The sequence below is a fragment of the Doryrhamphus excisus genome, chromosome 5 (genome assembly GCF_030265055.1).
Source record: "Doryrhamphus excisus isolate RoL2022-K1 chromosome 5, RoL_Dexc_1.0, whole genome shotgun sequence".
NCBI lineage: Eukaryota > Metazoa > Chordata > Actinopteri > Syngnathiformes > Syngnathidae > Doryrhamphus > Doryrhamphus excisus.
In genome coordinates, this window is record NC_080470.1 from 14,798,966 (window position 1) to 14,809,115 (window position 10,150).

General features: G+C 42.4%; 2 protein-coding genes across 7 annotated transcripts in view; both read left to right on the plus strand.

The window, feature by feature from the left end:
• Positions 1-2,423, plus strand: part of LOC131130152 (unconventional myosin-IXb) — a 115,145-nt gene extending 112,722 nt beyond the window's left edge. For 5 of the 6 annotated variants that reach the window (XM_058074374.1, XM_058074375.1, XM_058074377.1 and 2 more), the window contains one exon: positions 1,209-2,423. In XM_058074374.1, coding sequence (XP_057930357.1) covers positions 1,209-1,729 — 521 coding nt within the window. In that variant the 3' untranslated portion in view covers positions 1,730-2,423. The remainder of the gene's footprint in view (positions 1-1,208) is intronic. The other variant, XM_058074379.1, reaches the window with a different exon arrangement.
• Positions 2,424-3,150: 727 nt separating this feature from the next.
• Positions 3,151-9,706, plus strand: use1 (unconventional SNARE in the ER 1 homolog (S. cerevisiae)). The gene is made up of 8 exons (XM_058074381.1): positions 3,151-3,338; positions 3,716-3,765; positions 4,619-4,697; positions 5,494-5,646; positions 6,570-6,585; positions 6,687-6,708; positions 6,784-6,946; positions 9,101-9,706. The coding sequence occupies exons 1-8, from the start codon at positions 3,240-3,242 to the stop codon at positions 9,281-9,283; spliced, it is 765 nt and encodes a 254-aa protein (XP_057930364.1). The 5' UTR covers positions 3,151-3,239; the 3' UTR covers positions 9,284-9,706.
• Positions 9,707-10,150: the final 444 nt, after the last annotated feature.

Consider the following 10,150-nt stretch of genomic DNA (forward strand, 5'->3'; position numbering starts at 1 on the left):
AATCCTACCCCTCCATCTGGTACTTTTACAATCAGTAACTGTTACATTTGTTCACTTCCTGCTTTCCATAATACAGTTTAAGGTTTTTTTTGTTGTTTTTTTATAATGTACCTCGTACAGAAGTGATGTGACTCTACAATGACATAATAATTTGATCACTTCCTGCTTTCCTAATATGGTGTAAGGTTTTTTTTGTCACGTACCGAAGTACGAGGTGATATGACCATACAATGACATAATGGGTACCATAGTAACTGTCAATATAGTGATTTATTGTATTTATTAGTGATTATTTTGCAAACATCAACTGCTTCTAATTATTTCAAATTTTAACATACAACAGCTGGCAACATAAGTCAAGTCGGATGTATGATTCAGAAAAAAACAAAACTGTAAAATTCAATTTCGTAATTTGCTGTGGTCTGATAGTGACAGCTGATAGTACGACACTTTTACAGATAAAATTAGACTAATAATTCAATGCGGACTGTCAGAATTATAAGCGTAAAATAGTGTGTATTAAATATATATTCTGGCCCCCCCGGGACAATTTTGTTAACTCAAAGCGGCCCGCGAGTCAAAAAGTTTGCCCACCCCTGGATTTAGCTCCTTTTGGTTGAAATCTGAAATGGAAATAGCGCCTTTTGGTTGAAAGCATAAATTTCATATCACTTTTTTTCATATTTTTTAAAATGATTTCAAGACCAAAATATGTGATTTGGATACACATGACAGAGGTCTATTAAACTCATGAAAAACATGCAACTTAGTGAAAATGGGATTTAGCGCCTTTTGGTTGCAAGCTCTTCAATTTAAGTTTTCATTTCAAAACGGCATGTTGTGATGTCATTGACTACTATATACATTTGTTTTATCTGAATCATTGAAGAGTGACAAACATGCAAAAGAATACGAATCAGGAAGTACAATAGCATTGTTTTCCTTCTCTGCTTTAGTCTACTGTAGACGTGCTTTCTTCATCTTGAATTGATAATGGATTCTATCTACTGACATGGTGCATGATCTCTAGTATGTCTAGCGTGATGAGGTGGTGGTGTTGCATGGTTGAAATGTCATCAAATAATCCTGCATGCATGCAAAAATGGCATGAAACATGATAGCATGACCTCCTCTTGCCGCTCCTCACCATGACGATTGTCTTTCAGGCTCGCTGGAAAACATTTTCATCCACCTTGCTCCTCTTCCAGGTGGAGTTGGCCCTCAGCAGAGGCGATCCAAGTCCGCTTACCCGCCCCAAATCTCCAGTCTGGCGCAGAGACCGACGCTCCCTGGCGGACGTGCCTGTCTTCAAGACGCCCCTGCTATCTCCTCCTCCTCTTCCATCTCTGATCGCTCCAGCATCTCCTCCTGCAGGCGCCCGCCACAGCGCCGCAACCCCATCATCCCGGACACGGTTAAACTGCCCCCGGGGATCCACAACTCTGGTCCGGCTCGGCCTTCCACGCCTCCCGGAAAGCGAGCTTTTCACTTCCTGGTGAGGAGGCGGGATCACCCCGGGCGGCGTAAAGACAGCACCCAGTCGCTCTACATCGACGGGTCCGAGTGCGAGCTCTTGGCGCATTTCTCCTCCTGTCCTCCTTCTGCCTCCTCCTCGTCCTCCTCCATCTCCACGGCCGCGCCGTGTCCTCCGTGCTGGGCAAAGGAGACGGCGGAGGACAACAGACGCTTTTCCGACCCGGACATTCCTTACATGGACGATGACGTCTGAGAAGGTGGACGTTTCAATTAACTCATCAAGGAACGGACGACATGTTGCCAAGCACCTTTTCTACTTTTTTTTTTTAAAGATATTGAGGTTACAGTTCAGTCAAGAGAGCGTTTGTGTGTCATGTCGCCCCCTATTGGTGGATCAGCAGAGTGTTTGCCCCAATTTATGCTAATTTAAGCTTCCAGTCGCACTTTTTTTTCACTTCTTAGTTCTCCGAATGGAAAAAGTGAAGCCGACATGCTCACAGAAATACTAGCTTGTGCCTTAATTCATAGACAACTCCTTTTTTGTATTGTTGTTATGATGTTTGACGCTCATTTGGATGATGCATGTGTTGATGTTGGGGCTTCTCGTACAGGTGGATTGTACTGTGACCTGCCGGACAACAAACCACACCAAAATAGGAATTCATTGTCCTCGCGTAGCAACGGGAAATGCGAGCAGCACACGCCACTTTTTCCCTTTATAACACGCCACAGTGTCTTTTGACCGGACTTTTTCCAAGAACGAGCATCGGCTTCCCAACGGTCCCACCATGAATGTTCTGCTGCCAACATGGTTTTAATACTAATGTTCCTCTCTTGACTGATGTAGGATTGCATCTTCTGGACCGGGATGCGTCGTGTGGAAGAGAGAGTGTATGTTTGGGACTGAATGACATCAAGGAATGCTTATTAAAAGTATTAATACAGAACGGCATGCTTGGGACATCATTCAGTGTCACTGCAAAAAAAGATAAACAAATATTCAGTCTGTCAGGTGAGTACAGCCTGTGTCACCGTTGATGCATGTCACAATTGACTCCTGAAATAGTGCTCTGTGCATCAGCTATTTCATACATTTAAACGACATTGTGGATTTGTAAACGTTCAATGATTTATAAACAGTCGTGGAATTGGATGAAATGAGCTGAGATAACATCCAAACTTTACCCGGCTAAGCATACTGAAAAATCAAAGAACGCAGGGGCCTCTCTAATATGTTATTTTGTAAAATGGCTAAATATGTTACATTTAAGGCCGTAGTGAACAGCACATCGGTTATTAGTATTCGTTATGTTTATATTCGTATATAAATGCGTTCTTATGTTTAGAAAAAGTCGATTGAAGAGGCTAACTCGGCAGCTTGTTATGCTAGCGCGGGTCGTCTTTTATGTCCCTGCAGTGTTTCCGTAGCCTGAGTAGTGTGTCGTAAACAAAGAATAATTAGGAGTGTAAAAGTGACTATTTGGGTGTTATTTCAACTGCAAGGGGCTCTAATAATGTTTAAAAGCTGTATTTAAAAAGTCGTAAACGTTTGCCATGTTCTAACTGCAAAAATACTCAAGTTATAAACCTTGAGTCGTGCAGTACACTTCTTCTAAAATATAGATTTTTAAAATCAAGTTTAACGATATCACTCGTTGTAATGTAACATCGCAAACGTGCTTGTTTTTATTAAATCCTATCCACGTCTATAGAACCGGCTTCCTGTGACGTCATAATACCGCGACGCCCCGTCCTGTTTGAATATGGCGTCCAGATTGGAGATCAATTTTGTTAGGTTATTGTCTCGTTGTGAATCTATAGCCTCGGATAAACGCAGTGAGGCGGAATGGAGACTGGAGAAGGTAAAATAACACAACAAGAGATTAATATAAAAATTAATTTATTTGTTTGGGTCAATTGTCGTCAGCCAATATTAGCATGAGCGTTGTTAGCCGTCGGTCGGTTAGCCACGTCGTCACTGAAGCTGTCACGGGGTTTTTTCAGCTTGATTTGTGGTTTTATTGCACAATAAATGTTATTTTGTGAGCTCATGTAAAATGTACGTAAATAGATATTGTTGCCAGAATAACCACCTCAGTAGCATTGTAGATTCTACTAAAACTATTAATACTATTAACTATCACAATTATTAAACGATACAATTAGGAATATAACCTATTCTAACCTATTGCTAGGTTGTGGTAGCCTTTCGTGAAAGTAATAGCTGTCTTTTCTCTAGTATGTTGGTGCCTTGGAAGAGATGTTGGTGGCTCTGAGGAAAAGCATAAGGTAATTTGAACGTATCCATATTTACATACACTTTGGCGCCCTCAAATGTTTGCAGTAAACACTCATTACCAAGGACTTTAAATGGACAGCATTGTTTGTTCAGTCGCAAGTGAATGGGAACGTGTAGTACGTACGCCATGGAGCAGAAAGTCCGCCATGATGGTAAGCAAGAGAGGTGGGCGGGGCTAGGTACACTAACCGTTCACCACCTCTGACCTGAGTTTCTCAAAAATGTTATGCCCAGTGCTTATTACACTTTGATGGAATAAAAATATACGAGTATATAAATGTGTACAAATCGATTATACTGCAGAAATATGACTTACATGTAATAAAGATAATAAAAAACTAGTCAAGCAGCAGTATGAAAGACACTTTCCGTCTTTATTTGAATTTCTTCCTTAAAGTTTACCAATGCATGACATGACATACCAATACATTCATACTGTGAAATAATAATACTTATATGGATAATTAACTGGAAGCATTTACACAATGCAACATTTATTTCTGTAATTGCATCGTTAAAACATTATACGATAGCCTAACTCATTCATCACCAAGTTGTCATGAGTTCAACAAATCACCTACCGAACCTTTAAGCTATGTTGTGTGGGAGTGCCACACAATGTACACTTTTGTGAGACTAGTCTACCGTCCTCTTTATTTAGAACCCTATTGGCTCACCATCATGGCGGCCAAACCTGTGCCGGGCATACAATGGAAGTGGATGCCCAGGTGACAGTCCTATCCATTTAGAGTCCTTGCTCATAACTTCCCTCCCCTCAAATAACACCCTGTATTTTTATATAATGAATGTCGTTTTGTCAACACCTGTTTGTGTTTACTCCAGCAAACCCACACCGGAAGTGCTGACAGAATACACAAGAAAGGTGGACTTTCTCAAAGGCCTTTTGGAGGCAGAGAAGCTGGTCAGTGGCACATTTTGACCACCATTGCTTGTCTTGTCGTCATAGTCACAGATTTTATTTGTGGAAACACTTGCTTTTTCTCATAAATTCACCCTGAGTCGCTGATAAATGGTAAATACATGATGATAAAATATACATCATACAACACGATGCGGGTGTATGTAAATATATATGTACATGGCATAATGTAGGAACAAGTGTGTCCATTCAGTGATGCCTCGTTGTTGGTGATTGGTTGGTTCCACACCCTGTGGCGATGAGTGAATTTCCACCAAGGAGGACTATTATTTATAAATTGAAAATTTCCTTTGTTGGAGCATAGAAAATTGCCAACCTTCTAAATACACTTTTTAGCATTTTTAGAGCCCTCTAGACATAGCTAACACCCCTATAGTCATCATTACACACTATTACCCAACATAGAAGACATAATAAGAGAAAATAAATCATACATTCCTTATTGTTGTGGCTATTTAACTCCATGCTCTGTACAGTACTTCCTGCGGTCTTGTCACCAATACTGACACCTAGTGACCAGTGTAGAATGCTACAAGCCATTATTGAATGCCTTACATTTGCATTTAGGCATTCCTATCCGTGAAAATGCTTCATTTAGGCTGGAAAAAAGTAGATTTTGCTTAATGTTTTGACTAATATCCAAGCACAAACAGCATTAATATGTATTGAAAAACCATGATAGTGATGCTGCCAAAATAGGAAGTGTGAAGTGGTGAGGGTTGGTGTATTTGTGGGGATCTACCGTACCTACATTTGTTTTTGTGTTGCTCTTCTTCAGTCATCAGCGACAGAAAAGGCCCTCGCCAACCAATTCCTGGCTCCCGGGCGAACGCCAACCATAGCCAACGAGAGGATGCCCGCCACGAAAACCGTCCACATGCAGACCAAGGCCCGATGTACCGGGGAGATGAGGAACGAGCTGCTCGGCACGGTAAAAACACAAGATACATACGGCTTTTTCCTGATTATGGAGTCGCCAAAGCACGATATCTTTTTTTTTTTTTTTTTTTCCAGACACCGGCAACTGCTTCTTAAGACCAATAACCGATTTTTAAAAATATATCTACTTTTTTAATTAATTAATTTAATTAATTTATTTATTTATTATTTATTTATTTTATTTAAGGAAAAAGCCGAAAAAAACATAGCACTACCTGTAGTGTGTGCACACCTTGCACAGATTTGGATTTGTCCAACTTAACCTGTTGGACTACTAGCACATCACTACTCTCAGGAGAACCAGAGTATAGAGGGGAGTAGCCACCTGCTGTGGCCCAGCAAGGTGCACTCTTTTGGGGCACATGCTCCGAGCAGCCAGTGAGCTGCCACGGAGGTCTCTGGCAAACCTTTTGCACTTTTCAAATGCCGCAGCACGTTGTACAACGTCCTTCCTCTTAAAGTGAATGTTTGTTTACATGCAAGCTCACGGAAGTTAAGGCAGGCTGTTAACGTCACAGACCGGAGAGAAAAGGTGCACTTGATTTGCTAACCTGCACAGTACGGGTAATGTGGCCTCATTGGGAGTGGTTTTTAAATTGTTGTTTATCGGAGCTACTTTTAATGTGACCAGGTTTACGGCTGCAACGTCATAATTCCGGATAACTATTGTGCCATTTTCTTTTATATATATATAAAAGATAATACATAGTAGTAATAATCTTTTTTTATTGTGAAGACAACTCGTGTAGAAAAATAGTCAAACGTAAGGCAACATGAATGATTATGGTCGTTGCTACATTACCTGTATCGGCTGTTGTTTGAGCAGGTGTATCTAATGAAGTGGCCGGTGAGTACATTTGCAATAAAAAGGTGTACCTTTGTCGGAATTCATGTTAAATCTTTGTGTCATTGCAGGGCTTGGCAAGCAAAGGTAAGAGTATTTCTAATGTCTTCCTTTATCAAAGCATACCTTTTCAAAGTTCTCCCAAAGTTCTGACGTGTTTCCATCCTCTTGTCGCCTCGCTGCTACAGAAACAGATTTACGCCACAGAAGGTAAAAACACACCTCAGCTGAATAACCTACCACGGTTTTATTCCAGTACACGTCTTTTGCTTTGGTCTCGTCCAGAGGTCTGCCGCTGGATGAGCGCCAGTCAGCGGCCGAACTGGACGCCATCTTGCAGCACCAGCACAACCTGCAGGAGAAGATCGCAGAGGACATGCTCAACCTGGCCAGGAACCTAAAGAACAACACGCTGGCGGCACAGAGTATCATCAAACAGGACAACCAGGTGCTTGTTTACATCACAGCCACACTAGTCCATTAGGAAACCATCTTCTGCTGCAATAGCGGCTTGTCTCCACCAGAGGGCGGTAGAGACCAGTATTGCATGTGGGTGGACACAAAGACGAATACAGTACAATGTAGTTTTTCCTACAGTCTAAGTAGCTTGAATGATAAGCTTATTTCTTCTCTTACTTATGTTTGCACAGATGGCCACACACGCCACCCATGATTTACCGCAAAGCTTTACCCCCCCACCCCACCAAAAAAAAAAACAAAAAACAAATTCAACCATCTACAAAACAAAATAACCCAGATTTGTCTTTCCCTGCCACGTGTTGCTAGGCAGAATTCAAGTCTCCATCTTAACTACCGCATACAGCAGTGACATGACAAACGGCTTCACTCTATCACAGCTTTTTAAAATAGGAAGACATCATCTTTGGTGTTGAATACGCTCGATTATTAGTCCAATATTATGATATTATATTAATAATATGCATGTTCAATGTCTAAATGAAGAATTAAAAGTAAAACAAAAAACATAAGATGCATTCAAAGATGTCGATGATATGTAGTATTTCACACGACTTACTCGGTGTCAGTAATGCTACACTAATGAGACGGGAGGCACCACAGGAAGTACTGTCCAGAACAGGAAATACACAAAAAGAACAAGGAACCATTACTAATAATAATGTTAAAACGTGTATTTAGAAGTTCATAAACAAAAATATTCTATTTATTAATATTGACTACTACTATATTGAGTAATAGGAGTGTAAAGGTGACTATAGGGGTGTTATTTCATGTTTAGAGGGCTCTAATAATGTTACAAAACCATATTTAAAAAAGGTTTTCTGTGTTCTCGGTTTCTTATTTTCTCTTATGTTTACTATAGTGATTAATAGGCGTGTAAAGGTGACTATAGGGGTGTTATGTCATGTTGAGAGGGCTCTAATAATGTAAAAAAAAGGTATTTAGAAGATTGTAAATATGTTTTCTGTGTCTGATATGTCTTATTTTCTGAGTAATAGGAGTATAAAGGTGACTATAGGGGTGCTATTTCATGCTTAGAGGGCTCTTATATTTGCTCACCTGCCGTGACTCACATATGAACTTAGGTGCCATCCCATTCCTAACCCATAGGGTTCAATAGGATGTGGGTCCACCTTTTGCAGCTATTAAGGCTTTAACTCTTCATGGAAGGCTACCACAAGGTTGAGGAGTTTTTATAGGAATTTTGGACCGTTCTTCCAAAAGCACATGGGTGAGGTCACACACTGATGTTGGTGGAGAAGGCCTGGCTCTAAGTCTCCGCTCCAATTCATCCCAAAGGTGTTCTATGGGGTTCAGGTCAGGACTCTGTGCAGGCCAGTCAAGTTCATTCACACCAGACTCTCATCCATGTCTTTATGGATCTTGCTTTGTGGACTGGTGCATAGTCATGTTGGAAGAGGAAGGGGCTGCTACAAACTGTTCCCACAAGGTTGGGAGCATGGAATTGTCCAAAATGTTTTGGTATCCTGGAGCATTCAAAGTTCCTTTCATTAGAACTAAGGGGCCAAGCCCAATTCCTGAAGAGCAACCCCACACCATAATTCCTCCTCCACCAAATTTCACACTCGGCACAATGCAGTCCCAAATGTACCGTTCTCCTGGAAAACCTCCAAACCCTGACTCGTCCATCAGATTGCCAGATGGGAAGGCGGGATTCATCACTCCAGAGAAGGCGTCTCTTACACCACTGCATCGCCTTGGTGATGTATGGCTTGGATGCAGCTGCTCGGCCATGGAAACCCACTCCATGAAGCTCTCCTTGTACCTTGTACTTGGGCTAATCTGAAGGCCACGTGAAGTTTGGAGCTCTGTAGGAACTGACTGTGCAGGAAGTCGGCGACCTCTTTGTGCGCCTCAGCGTCCTCTGACCCAACTCCATCAGTTGACATGGCCAACCAACTCTTCCATTTCTTATATTAAAGCTGACGGTTGACTCTGGAATATTTAGGAGCCAGGAAATTTCACCACTGGATTTGTGGCCAGGTCATTAGGATGCCTGATTGTCGTCATTTGGATGGGGGAGCAAATACCATAGTGTACTTAGACACAGCTTCTATTTACCGCCTCGCGTCCCCCTCCCTCCCTCCCTCTCTCCGTGCAGACGCTGAGCCACTCCATGCGTCAGGCGGATCTGAACTTTGAGAAGCTGAAGACGGAGTCGGAGCGCCTGGAGCAGCACGCCAAGAAGTCTGTCAACTGGCTGCTGTGGCTCATGCTCATCCTGGTCTCCTTCACCTTCATCAGCATGATCCTCTTCATCAGACTCTTCCCCAGGCTCAGATGATGCTCGAGATGGAAAGACGTCGTGTATACGCGTGTGAGCTCGAGGTCAGGAACAGCGTTAAACAGCGATGGAAAAGTGGACTGGTGCAAGCGGACAGTGGAAAACCACCCGACAGACCTTTCGTGGACGGACCATTATCCCGGATAACACATCCATCCGTCATCATCATCATCATCATCACAACAACTTTCATTCATTAAACAGATCATAAATGTGCTGAAATGAAGTCTTCCCCTTTAAATATGCTCACAAATGTTGCTATTCCGGGCTGCACGGCGGTCTAGTGGTTAGCGCGCAGACCTCACAGCTAGGAGACCAGGGTTCAATTCCACCCTCGGCCATCTCTGTGTGGAGTTTGCATGTTCTCCCCGTGCATGCGTGGGTTTTCTCCGGGTACTCCGGTTTCCTCCCACATTCCAAAAACATGCTAGGTTAATTGGCCACTCCAAATTGTCCATAGGTATGAATGTGAGTGTGAATGGTTGTTTGTCTATATGTGCCCTGTGATTGGCTGGCGACCAACCAGGGTGTACCCCACCTCTCGCCTGAAGACAGCTGGGATAGGCTCCAGCACCCCCCGCGACCCTCGTGAGGAAAAGCGGTAGAAAATGAATGAATGAATGTTGCTATTCCTGAGATGTTAGCATTCGGTTGGAAAAAGTGCACAATCCTTTGGTGTGTTCTAAAGATATAAAAAGAGCTAAAAAGAAGCTAATGCACGTAATGGGACGCACCGATTCCACCTAGAAAGTCCGTTATTGGAAGCCCTCCAGCAATCTTTAGGGTCTTCTGCCCAAGCTGGGAGCATACAGTATACAGTACGTAGTAACATGTACAATGTCAGCATTCATGGTGACATTGTGCATG

Coding starts and splice junctions, on each gene's coding strand:
- use1 (XM_058074381.1), top strand. CDS start 3,240: ATGGCGTCCAGATTGGAGATCAATTTTGTTAGGTTATTGTCTCGTTGT. Junction 3,339..3,715: donor CGGAATGGAGACTGGAGAAG/GTAAAATAACAC, acceptor TCTTTTCTCTAG/TATGTTGGTGCCTTGGAAGA. Junction 6,709..6,783: donor ACAGATTTACGCCACAGAAG/GTAAAAACACAC, acceptor GGTCTCGTCCAG/AGGTCTGCCGCTGGATGAGC.